The sequence below is a fragment of the Eptesicus fuscus genome, chromosome 15 (genome assembly GCF_027574615.1).
Source record: "Eptesicus fuscus isolate TK198812 chromosome 15, DD_ASM_mEF_20220401, whole genome shotgun sequence".
NCBI classification, from domain to species: Eukaryota; Metazoa; Chordata; class Mammalia; order Chiroptera; family Vespertilionidae; genus Eptesicus; species Eptesicus fuscus.
The window spans coordinates 50,991,338-51,007,279 of record NC_072487.1 but is presented as its reverse complement, the minus strand read 5'-3'; the positions used below and the strand labels follow the sequence as shown (position 1 = coordinate 51,007,279).

The window sequence follows — 15,942 nt, the reverse complement described above, 5'->3', positions numbered from 1 at the left end:
AAATTTTTTTAGTTTTACAAGGCATATAATGAAAAACAGCGATCCCCTACACCACACCACACACACCCATTTCTACTCACCAGAAAGAACTACATTTAAACACATTTAGCTATTTTTCTATATTCCTAAATTAACTATTTATATAGCTTTAATTTTTTCTTTAGCTTCAGATATCATTTTTAGATTTCCTACTGTGTAGAATTTAGCTCTACTATAATTCCTTCCTTCCTTCCTTCCCCACACATCTCCTCCCTGCATCCTCCTGTTACAATTTTGTTATAATTTTAGTAAATCAATATTTATGTTATTATTAATGGTATTCGCAATTAGGTAAAGGTAGCCCTCTCACTGCAACAAGAATTGTTTGAGTTGTCGTGTACCCATAGTGTGGGGAAGTGGGTTTTTGATATCTAAATCCAGCCTACCACCAGGAACGCTCAGGGCCTACTCAAGAAGGCAAATAATCCTTTCCACTAATATTTACAGGGTAAAATAAGATTGTTGTTAGAGTAATAAATTTGACAGTAAAATAGTAGTCAAGTTTTCAGGCTAATTTAAATTGGCTAATTGAAACAAGCGAATATTCTAGAAAAATTAATTGTACTCGACAAAAAGCAGTTCCTAAAGCGTTAACTAAATTTTTATTGGTAGTTCATCTCATGATAAAATTGCGTAACATGTAATGAACCTAAAGCAGTAATATTATAGTGCAAAAAATTAAAATTTAAAAGCTATCAAGACTACATTATAAAATTTTCAAAAGCCTCCTAATATTTAAATCAAAGGGGGGGGGGGGAAATAGTAGAAGAATATCATGTAAGGAAAAATACCCTGTAAGTAAATTACATCTAGAAAATTTGTACTTTAGAAAATTAATTGTAAGGCAAGATACCCATGAAAAACACACATGGTGTCAAAACAAGCCAGAGGAAAATCATTTGGGCAAAAAATGAAAAAGGATCCCAAGTCAATTTTATAGAAAATATCCCTTTATTAACTTTTGGTCGAGAATATATTTGTATATTTTCAGAAAACAACTCCGAGACCATGTGGATTCCAGCAACAGAGAGGAATCGACAGGACTACTCCAGCCATGAAGACAGAGGAGAAGCAGTCCAGAGATGGAAGACGCTTATGTTGACTTGCCATACTAGCAGTTAGCAGCTGTGCGTCACTGCAGGTTGCCCAGGACCAAACCAGAGAGGGTCGGACCTGCATTACCACCATTTGTCCACCAACCAGAACTGAAATATCATTGGTGACATGTGCACATAAGGAACTGTTTGACATTGAAATTGGGTCTCAAAGAACTGTTGGCCCAGAAAGAAACTCATTACAGACTGATTCACTTGCCTTTCAGCATAACCATTATTGCTTGTCTCATTTTCAGTTCTTATAAGTGTATTTCTAGTAGCCCATGATCTCACTCATCTAGGGGAAATGATAAACAACATAGACTGATGAACAAGAACAGACCCAGAAACAAGGAGGCATGGATCAGACTGTCGGGCCTCAGAGGGAGAGGGGAGGGTGGGGATAAAGGGGAGAGATCAACCAAAGGACTTGTGTGCATGCATATGAGCCTAACCAGTGGTTAAGGACAACAGGGGGCTGGGGGCATGAGTGGGGAGGGGTGTGGGATGGGAATGGGGGGATGAGGACAAATATGTGATAGCTTAATCAATAAAGAAATTTAAACAAACAAACAAAAAAAACTAAGTAAAGGTAATGTTCAAATATTTAATTAGTACGCCAACCAATCAGAACAGAGGCCAAGAGGTGTGTAGGGTTCTGGGGGCCCCTATGATGCCGATTACTGTCCTTTTAATGATGGGCTTGAGGTGGGCCTAGGGCCCAAGGGAGGCAACAGGGCAACAGGGCGGGCACTCTGGGTAGTAGTTATTTACCAGTCAGTATATAAATATTAGTCTCTTACAACCAGTATGGTCACACTGGCTGAGTATTAGCCTGCAGTTAAACCACACATGTTGCTATCCTTGCATTTCCTTCTTTTATAACTTGTTTTTCCCTAAAATTAAATCTTTTCAAGGCAGTTATTTTTTCTTACTAATTCAACTCCACAGTCTCCGACACCCTTCACCTCCTCCCAACATGTTCACACATATCAACTAATCTGTCTCCTTCTCTGTCTCCCTTTTGGAGACATTCCTCCTGATATCTGCATTCCATACTCCACTCTGGATTGGCTTCTTTCTCAGCCTGCAACTCAACTGTTAGTCTTGGGATTCCCTTCACCTCTATCCTACAATCTTTCTTTCTTTCTTTCTTTCTTTCTTTCTTTCTTTCTTTCTTTCTTTCTTTCTTTCTTTCTTTCTTCCTTTCTTTCTTTCTTTCTTTCTTTCTTTCTTTCTTCCTTTCTTTCTTTCTTTCATTGATCTTAGAGAGAGGGAAGAAAGGAGAAAAGAAGGGAGGGAGGGAGGAACATCAATGTAAGAGAGAAATATCCATTGGTTGCCTTCTGCACGCAACCAGACTGGGGATCGAAGCTGAAACCCAGGGATGTGCCCTGGCAGGGAATCAAACCCGCCAACTTCTGGTGTATGGAATGATGCTCCAACCAACTAGACACACTAGCAAGGGCCTAAGTATTCCTTTTTCTTGGTTTACTTTCCTGTTCTGGTGGAAACATCTCCAAAAACTTCCTGAGGGTAAAATGAATGGTAGGTAAATTTTTTGAAAGCTTGCTTGTATGACAAATGACTGCATTCTATCCACACATTTGATTCTCGTTTGACAAAGTATAGAATTCTAGGTTGATAATAATTTTCAGTTTTGAAGACATAGATCCATGGTTCTCGCTTCTAGTATAGCTATGGAAAAATCTAAAGACTTTCTGATTCCCAAGACTTTGTGTATGATCTTTTTTGGTTTTTGTTCCTGATACTTTTTCAATCTTCCTTTCCCCAGTTTTCTGAAATTTCACTCCAGCAGGCCCTTGTGTGGATCTATTTTCATCATTTTTCTAAGCCCTGGTTAAGCCCCTTTGTTCTTAGAAACTCTTTTCTGGAATATTTCTTCAGTGGTTTCTTCCCTTCTTTCCTCTGTTTTATCTTCCTGTAACTTATATTATTTGTATGTAGGACCTTTCTTACCCCCTCTCTTCTATTTGTGTATATCTTTGTTTTTAGGTTCTACTTTCAGAAGGTTTCACATTAACTCATTTTCCAAACATTTCTACTGAGCTTTTTTTCTTTTGGTCATATTTTAAATTTCCAAGAGCTATTTCTCGAAATGTTCTTTTTAGTCATCTTATTCCTATTTCAAAAAAGAAATAGCTTCTCTTATCTCCAAGAATGTTAGTTATCATTTCTTAGCCATTTTTTCCCACTTCCTGTTATCTTTCTCCCCGCACCCCCCACCCCCACCCCCACCCCTTGAGTATCTTTACTTTTTCTTCCTTCTCCTGGCCAACCCCACACCACTTATTTTGACCTGTGGCTTCATGTTAGAGGCTTTCCTCAAATATCTGGTGATCTTTGGCTGTCTGTCTCTATTTAAAAGTGAAGAATTATAATAACACAGCTAATTAAAGGCTCTATGTGTAGTCTAGGGCTGCTTAACACCTTGGGGACTTTTCTCTAAGGCAGTGATTTCAACTGCTGTTCTGCAAGAATTTTTAAATCATGCAATACCTGTCTATTTAGTCAGGGGTACTGACCTCATTTCCCTTAGATTGTCAAATAAAAAATGACAACAGCCAACACTACAACAGCCATCAGGTGTGAATGAATCAAAATTACACCTATGTTTTTGTCAGAGTGGCAAAAAATATATTTTTGGTGTGCTGCAGAATTTTAGTAATTAGTTTATGGGTGCTGTGAGATGAAAAAGGTTGAAAATCACAGCTCTAAGGTAAATACACACAAGAAAACTGAACTCCCAACCATTGCTATAGCAAGTAGGTTTTTTTTTCTCCTGGATTTCCCCTAGAGAGGAATCTCCCAATATTTTCCCCACCCTCACTGCAAACAGGACAAAATCCTAGCTCCAGCATTCTCAGAGTTGAACAGTGAAGGGGGTTAGAGGCAGTGATTTACCATTCAATATGAGGACTGTGTGTGTCCATGCATCCTTTTCAAAACAGCTCATTGCCCCCACCTGAGCTATGTCTGGTACAGAGTGCCTCTTGTTCAATGTCCCCAATCTTCTGCTGGGGTGGGGAAGAGGTGGCTGTCACGCGGCACAGGTAGAAAAAGGGACTTGGGTTCTAAACTCTTCCAATACAGACTTTCAACAGACCTTCCTAGTTTCCAGCTGCTCACTTCCCTGATTTCAGAGGCTCCAGGCACCCTGAGCCCCAAGCCTTTCTGGAGCTCCAGCGCTCTAATCAGGTTGCTGATTGCCCTTTCCCATCGCAGGCACTTAGGCTCTCAGCTTTCTCCAAAATGCGATGCCAGCGCCCACTTATCTACTTCATAACTTCCAATTTTAGTGACATTACTTTTATCTCCTCTCTCCTTCTCTTCACTGTGATTTTTCTTGCCCTTTTCTCCCTTTGTTATTTTTGTGAGGTTTTAGAAAATGTTGGATGCAAACATACTTGTTCAATCCACTGTGCTTAACTGAAACTTTCTCAATAATGTACCCATAAGACTATGAGACTCTCTGCCTGCAAGATTGTTCAATTTTAATAACACCGATAATATTTAAATGCTATGTATCTCCTCACAAAGTACATGATTCAAAGAGGTCTACTACCAGTTGTTTTTATTAGTAGACTTGATCAGTTAATATTTCAGATGGCCACAATTATAATATATGCTTTGAAATTTATACCGTGGATCTATCCATCTAGTGGGAGAAGTATAAGCTACTGTGATGAATTATCACAGAACATTTCCTTTAATCCAGACAGGGCATGGGAAAAGGTTTCATAGAGAAAGTACTTGGGAACCAGGTGAAAACTATGTAGTTAGAATCACTCTCCATTTTCCAAAAACTACATTAAAGATTTTTTTCCCACCTCCCACATCTATGGTTTCATCTCTGACAGCCACCTTTTTTAAAAAGATGCCATAAACTAATTAGAGAACATGGCTAAGAAACAAGTTGCCACTTGCTTATCAACAATGGCATAACCCAGGCATTGCAAACAACACCTGGATGGTCCTAGCGTTTTAAATGGAGTTTTCTAAGCATGCCTACGAGTTTTACAACCATCCTCTAAGCCCTCTTTTCCTCCGAGGCATAGAAAGCATCCTTTTTATAACTTTTTTACCATAGCCTCTGCATATTACTCATTATGATAAGGTGCACAGGGGAGTTCTGTGTTGAATAACAGATAAATCAACACATTAGTTTCGCTTTCAGGTGATGTCAATCCTCAAGTCTAACACAACCAATGTCTCCCTTATCTTTTAGACAGTTCCCTCTTTTGAAAGTCAAATGTCTGAAAGTAAAGCAATAGCTTTACCTGTTATAAAGAAAGTACCATTTCTAGAAAACTAAAAACATTTTTAAAATCCCATCACTGTTCAGACAGACCAAATATTAAAGAACTCCCCAAGCACCTAGGCTGAGGAAAGATAGCTATTGGTACAGGGGGTTTGAAAAATTGAAGAGTAATCCACTATCCTTCCCCTGACCTTGCTCCCAAGACCTTCAATCTTTAAACTCCCACCACCAGAATACATGGGTATTTGCATTGCAGGAGTGGGGTAAAGGGATGTCTTGGTCTGAATCGGTTCTCATATGCACATGTGACCCTCAGTGAAGTTCCCCAACCAGATGACTAGCACTCCCACAATCAGAGCCACTCATAGCTGGAAGAATTGGGGGAAAGTAAGGAAAGCAATGAAGTGAAAGCTCTAGCACTGCTGTTGGGAATCTCAATGAGACAGCTCAAAATCATAAGACATATGAAACTCTGACTTCTACATATATAAAATACAGCAATTTAAGAGTGCTTATGGCCCTATCTGGTTTGGCTCAGTGGATAAATCGTCAACCCACACACTGAAGGGTCCCGGGTTTGATTCCTGGTCAAAGGTAAGTACTTCGACCAGGAATCAAATGCAGGCCCTGGTCGGGGTGCGTGTGGGAGGCAACCAATTGATGTGTCTTCCTCACATCAGTGTTTCTCTCTGACTCTCCCTCTCCCTGCCACTCTCTAAAAGTCAGTGGAAAAATATCCTCAGGTGAGGAATAATATTATCTACTGTTTTCTGTGTCAGATGTAAAGAAGACAAATCCTAGTTCCATTTCACTCCTAATTTTCAAAATTGTATTTAGAGACCACATAAAGGATACTATTTTAAAGACCTTTTTTTTTTTCAATTATTCTTGAAATTCTGAGTATGTTACTTTTAAGATTCAAATTTTAAAAATTTGTAAATCTCATATGAAATTTTTTCTGGATAAAATGACATGATATATGGGATTTTCTTTGAAATACCCAGCTGAAAGTGCAGATGAGGGAGGGTGTTGGGCTATAGATGAAATTAGCAAAATTTTAACAGCTGTTGAAACTGGATGATGAGTACATGGAAGATCACTGTTATACTATTCTCTCCACTTTTATAGGTGTTTGAGATTTTCTATAATAAAACTTTAAAAAGAAATTTTATGTATTTGAAAAACAGACTTCTATTAAAGATCATCCCAAAGGAAAAAAATCATGCAGTTTTTTAAGTTGCTTATATGAAAACTTCACATTTTATTGTAAAAAACTAAGGACCTACATATCTTGCAGCAGTTCCCAATTCTTGCCATTCCTTTTCATTCCACAAAAAGTAAATTATCATTCTGTTTTCCAGACATACTCCAGAGCCTTTGCTTATTATGTCATTCAAAAGAGTTCCTTTTTTTTTTCTATCACCTCCTCACGTAAAAGAACTGTGCCTTAGCAAAGTTTTGTTTAGTTAAAAAAAAAAAAAAAAAAAAAAAAGAAAGAATTCTTAAGGCCTTTACCTTCAAGTTAGAAAACAGGGAAAAAAAAAAAAACATACAAAGCAAAGGCGATGAAAAGACATAGAATGAACAAGAGAAAATTAGGGCACAAGCCCAGCCCAGCATTTACAGTATATTCAGAGACAGCTCTGAGTGGCTCTACCTCTAGGATATACGTAATCTGGATTTAAGCATCTGAAAGAGCTAAAATGACTCAACACCAGAAATCATGATAATAATTTCACAGTATTTGGTTCATAAGCTTAGGAGTGATGTGATGCTACAGGGTTGCTTTTAGCTAAGAAGGAAACTATTTTGTATTTACCTTAATTTTTACAGCAGGATCATAATTCCATGTTAGAGAATTTAAAATAGTCAGAATCAGAACTCCGTCAATGCCCTGGACTAGTTTGTTCTGTTTCTTAATTTTCCCCACTATAATTCTCTTTAACCAATGTCATTTTTAAAAGGCTGTCCAGCAGACATTAAGAAAGAGTTGAGTAGAAATCATACATGAATATAAAATAACTGCAATAGCCCTGGCCAGGTGGCTCAGTGTTCGGAACATTGTCCTCTACACCAAAAGGATGCAGTGGTCCGGGCACATACCTAGGTCGTAGGTTCCATCCCCAGTCAGGGCACAAATGGGAGGCACTTGATCAATGTTTCTCTCTCACATGGATGTCTCTCCCCCCCATCTTCCTCTCTCTAAAAATAATAATAAGTGCAATAGTTACACCCTTGATAAAATCATAGGTCTGACAATGCTACCCTATTTTTTTAATATACTGATTAACATCAAGAGCAATGAAATAGTATTACTCTCAAATTCATGTTGTATTTCTTACCAATGAAATTAAATCCTCCATTGTTTGCCTGTTGTTTTTATGATGTACAGAAAGTTCTGTTATACAATCTTCATCAAGGTGAATAAGCTAAAAAAAAAATTATAAACTTTATTAATAAAAAAATTATAAAATACAGGGTAGGGCAAAAGTAGGTTTACAGTTACGAGTACATAAAACAGAGTTTATTCTTGTATTATTATTTATTAATTATTGTGTTATTTTCTATACAAACAACTATAAACCTACATTTGCCCCATCCTGCATTTGTTTTGAAATTTTAAAATTACCTAATTACCTTATAAAACCAAACACCAATATATAAAAGCAACACACGTTTATAAAACTCTTGGGTAAGAATAAACATTCTCCATGCTTTTTAAAGATATAAGCAAGTGGCAATAACTCAAGAAGATGAGCTTTTCCCTAGCCTTCATAGCCCCAATATCATCGGATCAATTGCTAAAATTCTGTTATGCAACCAAGGGACTATATACTCCATCTCTACCACAGGAGCTGCACTGACATTTTCATCAAAGAACAGTCACCTGGGGATCCAAATCGGTGACTGTACAATAGACTGGTGAAAGAGTGGCTCAGAACTGTAGCATATTGTTCCTCCAGATATGTTTGGGGTTAGCGCAATCCAAGAAGCCCTTATGATGTTACCATGGATGTTGTACAGTGGTCATTATCCTGAAGGTACCAGCAAAGCACAATATTAACAAAGAAGTGAGATAGCCTCAACACAAACTTTATTATGCTTAAGGATAGAAACCATCCAAGTATTCTGATCCTTGCAATGATGGGACCTCCCTCCTGCCCCCTAAGGTATGTCTCCCTGTGATCCCTATCCACTGTGAGTCAATACAACCTGACATAACAAGCTTTGAAATTAGATAGACTTTGGTTTTCATTGTAACATCATTAAATAACTGTGTGACCTTGAGCATGTTCTATGTCTCTCTGAGCCTCAGTTTCATCATCTGTAAAAGAGACGACATATGTAACATAGGTGGAGTGCCTAGTCCAATATCTGAAGAGAATAAGTCCTGAAGTTGAACTAGTTGACCTATGCGATTCATTACATTCTGGAGCTCTTCGGTCTGGTTTAAATCTTGGTTCTATGCTTACTAGTTCTTTGACCTTGACTCTGTTGACTCATCTGCCAAATGGGAACAATAAGTTGCTACTTCAGAGGGATGGTATGAGGGTTAAATGAATTACAAGAGTTAAAAACATAAAGCCCATAGACTAGTACCTGACTCTTAAAGGTACTATCCTAGGGGCTCTACCTATACTATACTGTAGTATAATATACAGAGAGTTCTTGCTTTATTAGCACACTATTCTATATAGTAAATATTCAATTAATATTATAATTATTATACTAAGATGTGAGAAAAATTATATATTCTTTTGGAATACCCAAAGCTATGCATTTTACTTTACACTGCACCTCAATTTAAAATAATTTTTGTTGTTGAAATCAGAGACTTTCTTCATTTTGGCATCTGTTCTACTGCAAATGGCCAAGAAGACAGGCAAAGCCCTCCCTCACATGGAGAAATGATGACCCCCAATGGCTGAACACAGGCATTTGTACCACCTACTCTCCACTTCACAAGGGGCACTTCCCTGCTGCTCTGCTCAGACACCTGCACACTCTGCCGTTCTTGGCCTCTCATTGTTGACAGCTGTTAGAACTAAGTTGCAAAGCTAACTGTACTTGCTCAGTAGATACTAATAATGTCATGGCGGACCAAAGGGAATATGGAGAAACGAAGTGTTAAAAGATGACAGTCATAGGAGAATCAGAAGGGAGTTCAGCTCAGGCTGCATGACCATAACAGTGGGCAGAGTAATGTGAAGGGGCTTAAAAAAGCACTGTCTATTTTTCCAAGACCAGTTGGCCATAGGGAAGAGTGTTTATATTTATTGGTGTGATTGTTCCAGAAAGCAAATATCTCACAACTCTACCAAGTCTACACTGTGGCATGTCTGAGACGCACCTCTAAGCTATTTTGTTGACACACGCACATATCCCACTTCATTGCATAAGTGTTAGTGGGTTTTCAGAGAACATCCCCAATTATCTGAAAAGGCTATTAAAATTCTTCTCCTTTAAAGTATTAAAGTACTTTTCTAACTACATATCTGCGAAGCTACATTTTCTTCATATGCTTCAATCAAAACAGACTGAGCGCAAAAGCAGATGAATATCCAAGTGTCTTCTATTAAAGCCAGATTTAGAAAACATTTACAAAGATGGAAAGCAATGCCACTTTCACTACACTTATTTTTTAAATAGTTATTTTTCATTTCTCGATTTCCTTATTTATCAATAGGGGATAAGAATTCTCCAGTCTTGAAGGGTACACCTTCCACAGTGGCTCTGGGCTTTGACATGTGGCTTGCTTTGGAGAAAGGGACATTAGTAAGCATGATACAAGCAGAGGCTTGAAAAATGAGTATTAGAGCTTGTCCACTTTCTTCCTTCTTTTGGAATCCAGCCACTATATCAAGAAGCCCGGGCTAGCCAACTGAACACAATACGCTGGTCTTTTGAGTGACTCATAGACCATACAGCCACAACTAAGTCACCCGATGACTGCAGTCACATGAGCAACCCCAGGTTAAGACCCACACAAGAACTGCCTGGCTGAGTCAGCCCAAATTTCAAGTCACTAAATTTTGGGGTGGTTTTTAAACAGCAATAGTTAATTAATATACAAAGTGTGTGTGTGTGTATGTATGTGTGTGTGTGTGTGTGTGTGTGTGTGTGTGTATGTGTATATATATATATATGTATGTATGTATGTGTATGTGTATATATATATATACTAGAGGCCCGGTGCACGAAATTCGTGCACGGAGGGGGGTTGTCCCTCAGCCCAGACTGTACCCTCTCCAATATGGGACCCCTTGAGGGATGTCCGACTGCCTGTTTAGGCCCGATCCCGGTGGGCAGTCGGATCCCTAAACGGGCAGTCGGACATCCCTCTCACAATCCAGGACTGCTGGCTCCCAACTGCTTGCCTGCCTGCCTTCCTGATTGCCCCTAACCACTTCTGCCTGCCAGCCTGATCACCCCCTAACCACTCTGCTGCCAGCCTGTTTGCCCCCAACTTCCCTCCTCTGCCGGCCTGGTCACCCCTAATTGCCCTCTCCTGCAGGGTTGAACACCTCCAACTGCCCTCCCTTGCAGGCTGGGTCCCTCTCAACTGCCCTCCCTTGCAGGCCTGGTGCCTCCCAACTGCCCTCTCCTGCTGGCCATCTTGTGGTGGCCATCTTGTATCCACATGGGGGCAGGATCTTTGACCACATGGGGGCAGCTATCTTGTGTGTTTCAGTGATGATCAATCTGCATATTACTCTTTTATTAGGTAGGATATACACACTGCTTTTCATTTTTCACAGTGTTAACATTTGCACTGATGGTACAAAAGCAATGATGAGTAAAACTGCTGGTGCCCTAGTAAAAATCAACACAATGGCACCAACTTGTACTAACACACTGTACTCTTTGTAGTGCACTCACAGTTAAAAAAAACAAAACAAAACAAAAAAAAACAGTTTCATTTAGAATATCATTGACAAAGCAGAAAAAGTTATTAATTTTATTTAGACTTGGATATCTGGCAGACATTTTCTCAAAAATAAAGTGAACCTGTCACTTCAAGGAAAACAACTGACAGTATTTGTTGCCATTAATTTGGGTTTCTAAGCAAAACTTTGGGGAAATTTACATCTGCCACCATGAGCTTGACAGCTTTCCAATAATTAAAGACTTTTCTGATGAGATCAATAACAACTTTAAGAAATTTGTGTTTTTTAATATTGTATAATGAAAGGTGTTAACATTTGGAAGATCTGCATAACTAAGTAAACCGATATTTCCCCAATGACCAATGCATAATGTCACATGGGGAAAAGAGCCAATGGACAGACCAGGGTATTTAACTTAAGAGTACAAAAAGTTTACTGATGTGGTGTCAGATTCCACATGCAACTAACCTTTAAGAAACTACCACTTGTCAAGTTTTAATGAAATACCAAACACCATCCCAAATTGTCTGAAAAAGCTATTAAAATACTTATCTATTTTCCTACTACATATCTATGTGAGGCTGCATTTTTTTTTCATATGCTTCAATCAAATCTGAATAAGAGAAAGGCAAATACCATATGATCTCACTTATATGTGGAATCTAGTGAACAAAATATACTGTTGAACAAAACAGAAACAGAGGCATGGATACAGCTGTCAGAGGGGAAGGGGGTGGGTCGGACTGGATGAAAAGAATGTTAAGGGATTAGCCAAAGAACATATCTGTATAACCCATAGCTACAGACAAAATGTGGTGATGGCCAGAGGGAAGCGGGTGGGGGGCTCGGGGTGGAGGTAGGCAAAGGTGGGGAGAAATAAGGACACCTGTAATAGCATCAACAATAAAAATAAAGTTTAAAAAAAAACAAACTATCTGAATGCACATCAGATCCCAGTGTCTTCTATTAAGCTAGACTTTTAAGAAATTTTCAAAAATGTACAACAATGCTACTCTCCTTACTAAATTCATTTTTGTTATTTTTCATAAAAATATGTATTTGTGATAAAATGTAATAGGTTTACTAGTTATCTTTAAATGAATCAGTAAACAGGGAGAAGCCAAGATGGCGGCATAGGTGAAACACCTAACCTGCAGCCGGGCACAACAATTTCAAAGGCACAACTAGAGGTCAGAATGGACATCGTCCAGAACCACAGGAGAGCTGGCGGACTGAAATGCCCACAGCTGGGGGGAAGGAGAGGGCCACGGGGACAATCGGGGGAGCCGTAAAAGCCTGAGGTATGGAGAAACTGGCGGAGACACGAGCGCGCGCGCCTGCGGGGAGGATGGAGCCGGAGAGGAGCGGGCGGCTGACGGCCTGGCCGGCGTTCACTGGCAGGAAGGAGATAAAGGCTCCGGAGTGCGCTAAGCGCCGGCTCCGACTGCACTGAGCGCCAGTTCCGGGCGAAACCCTGGGAAGCCAGGCGCAGGCTGGGGGAATGAATCTGGGCTGTGGGGCGCAGGCACAGAGGAGCGGGGGAAGGCAGAGCTCCAGAGGCGCGCACGGGAAGGGGCGCAAAGGACGGACTGTTGCCTGCGCTACTGAACTGCCCTAGCGGGAAGGAGACATAAGCTCAGGACCGTGCTGAACCCCAGTTCCGACTGCACTGAACCCCAGTTCCGGGCGAAACCCTGGGAAGCCAGGCGCATGCTGGGGGAATGAATTTGGGCTGTGGTGGCGGAGGCACAGAGAAGCGGCGGCTCCAGACGCGCGCACTGGAAGGTGCGCAGAGGACGGACTTTTGCCTGCGCCACTGGGTGGCCCTGCTGGGAAGGAGACAGGAATGCCAGACTGCGCTGAGACCCAGTTCCAACTGCACTGAAACCCAGTTCCAGGCGAGAATCTGGGAGTCCAGATTCATTAGGGGAGGGACTGGACTGTTTGGCAGTGGGCGAACCTCCAGGGCGCGTTTCTCTCAGAGGTGTTTGCAAGGAATACAGAGGGACACAGACACAGGAGCCTCATAGGGCGGGGCTGACAGGAAGCCAAGGTTGTAGGCTCCACCCTGTAGCTCCGCCCCAGCCAAGCTGAGCAGAAGCTTTTTCCTGCTGAGTGCCTCAGGTAGTGGCTGACCCACACTGCATTGGAGACCCAGAAACGAGGGCATCTAGTGGTTGGTGGGAGATGACACCAGATTTCAATCACTTGCATAAGGGAGGCATTCTAGAGGCAGACTCAGTGAGCGCCAAGGCATTGCTGCATCAAGACCCGGCCCACAAACATGTCTCCTGCACAGCAACTCTTCCTATATGGACAAAGAGGGTCCTCACGGCCAATTGGCCTGGAGGACAATTCCTCCCAGTGACACCAACAACAATCAAGACTTAACTGTACAAAGGAGGACCAAGATGGAGACATAGGGCGGCAGCCTGATCGTTGCCTACCACAACAATATTGAGACTACGACGGGAGAGCAGAGCAGACACCAGCCAGAAAGACCGGGGGGCTGGCTGAGCAGATGCTCTACAACTAGAATAAAAGAGAGGGGTACGCAGGATGATGCTGATGCCGGTGACCCAAAGTCCACACTTTAAGAACTATGGCTCAGGCGACACAATGGTGGCCTGGAACGTGCTCGGCGCAGTTCCCCCGGCGGTCTCCGGCTGAGGGGACGGCTCCACTCGCTGCCGAGCACAGACAGACGAGCCCCTGGGAGACATGGGGTGGGAGACTCCGTGCTTGCTGACCTCTGAGTCCTTCAAGAATCTCAATGCCCCGAAGTGGCCAGGTGCGCACGCTCAGCGACTGGCCACCGTTGCAGACCCAAGGGCCGACGCAGCGACACCGGACCAGCCCACCGCCGGGCACCGGGCACACCGGAGCCTTGCCGAGCCCGCCGCCCAACGAGTTCTGCGGCAGCCGCCCTGGAGCTCTGAGAAAATGACCGAAGGAATTGCTGAGAGGGAATTGACCAACAGGAATTGGGATCAAGAAGACGAAACCCCGCTGAGACCCGAGTCCAGGCGAGCCTGCAAGCCTCTGGGCTCAGATGTGGTCACACGCATCTGGGTCTAGGTGAGGCCTCACGCCCCTGGGTTTGGGTGAGGCCACACGCCCCTGGGTCCAGGTGAAGCTGGATTCCGGGTTCGGGTGAGGCCATGTGCCCATGGGTCCGGGCGAATCTGAACCCTGGGTCCGGGTGAGGCCGTGGGCCCCTGGATCCGGGTAAGGCTGGGTCCCGAGTACGGGAGAGGCCGTGAGCCCCTGGATCCGGGTGAGACCACGCGACCAGGGGTCTGAGAGAGGTAACGCGCCCCTGGGTCCGGGTGGCTTCGTGCACCTAGGTCCAGGTGAGGCCACGTGCCCCTGGGTTTGAGAGAGGCCACGCACCCCTAGGTCCGGGCGAGACCATGTGTCCCTGGATCCGGATGAGGCCTCGTGCACCTAGGCCCGGGTGAGCCCAAGTGGCCCTGGGTCTGGGAGAGGCCAAGCATCCCTGGGTCCGGGTGAGACCATGTGTCCCTGGATACGGGTGAGGCCTCGTACACCTAGGCCCGGGTGAGCCCAAGTGGCCCTGGGTCTGGGAGAGGCCAAGCGTCCCTGGGTCCGGGTGCGACCATGTGTCCCTGGATCCGGATGAGGCCTCGTGCACCTAGGCCCGGGTGAGCCCAAGTGGCCCTGGGTCTGGGAGAGGCCAAGCGTCCCTGGGTCCGGGTGAGACCATGTGTCCCTGGATCCGGGTGAGGCCTCGTGCACCTAGGCCCGGGTGAGCCCAAGTGGCCCTGGGTCTGGGAGAGGCCAAGCATCCCTGGGTCCGGGTGAGACCATGTGTCCCTGGATCCGGGTGAGGCCGCGTGCACCTAGGCCCGGGTGAGCCCAAGTGGCCCTGGGGCTGGGAGAGGCCAAGCGTCCCTGGTTCCGGGTGCGACCATGTGTCCCTGGATCCGGATGAGGCCTCGTGCACCTAGGCCCGGGTGAGCCCAAGTGGCCCTGGGTCTGGGAGAGGCCAAGCGTCCCTGGGTCCGGGTGAGACCATGTGTCCCTGGATCCGGGTGAGGCCTCGTGCACCTAGGCCCGGGTGAGCCCAAGTGGCCCTGGGTCTGGGAGAGGCCAAGCATCCCTGGGTCCGGGTGAGACCATGGGTCCCTGGATCCGGGTGAGGCCGCGTGCACCTAGGCCCGGGTGAGCCCAAGTGGCCCTGGGTCTGGGAGAGGCCAAGCATCCCTGGGTCCGGGTGAGACCATGTGTCCCTGGATCCGGGTGAGGCCGCGTGCACCTAGGCCCGGGTGAGCCCAAGTGGCCCTGGGTCTGGGAGAGGCCAAGCGTCCCTGGGTCCGGGTGCGACCATGTGTCCCTGGATCCGGATGAGGCCTCGTGCACCTAGGCCCGGGTGAGCCCAAGTGGCCCTGGGTCTGGGAGAGGCCAAGCGTTCCTGGGTCCGGGTGAGACCATGTGTCCCTGGATCCGGGTGAGGCCTCGTGCACCTAGGCCCGGGTGAGCCCAAGTGGCCCTGGGTCTGGGAGAGGCCAAGCATCCCTGGGTCCGGGTGAGACCATGGGTCCCTGGATCCGGGTGAGGCCGCGTGCACCTAGGCCCGGGTGAGCCCAAGTGGCCCTGGGTCTGGGAGAGGCTAAGT

The 15,942-nt window shown here is 44.2% G+C and overlaps 1 protein-coding gene across 7 annotated transcripts in view; it reads right to left on the bottom strand.

Moving 5' to 3' along the window:
* Positions 1–15,942, bottom strand: part of MELK (maternal embryonic leucine zipper kinase) — a 59,121-nt gene that overhangs the window by 15,264 nt on the left and 27,915 nt on the right. For all 7 annotated transcript variants that reach the window (XM_054727135.1, XM_054727138.1, XM_054727137.1 and 4 more), the window contains one exon: positions 7,758–7,844. In XM_054727135.1, coding sequence (XP_054583110.1) covers positions 7,758–7,844 — 87 coding nt within the window. The remainder of the gene's footprint in view (positions 1–7,757; positions 7,845–15,942) is intronic.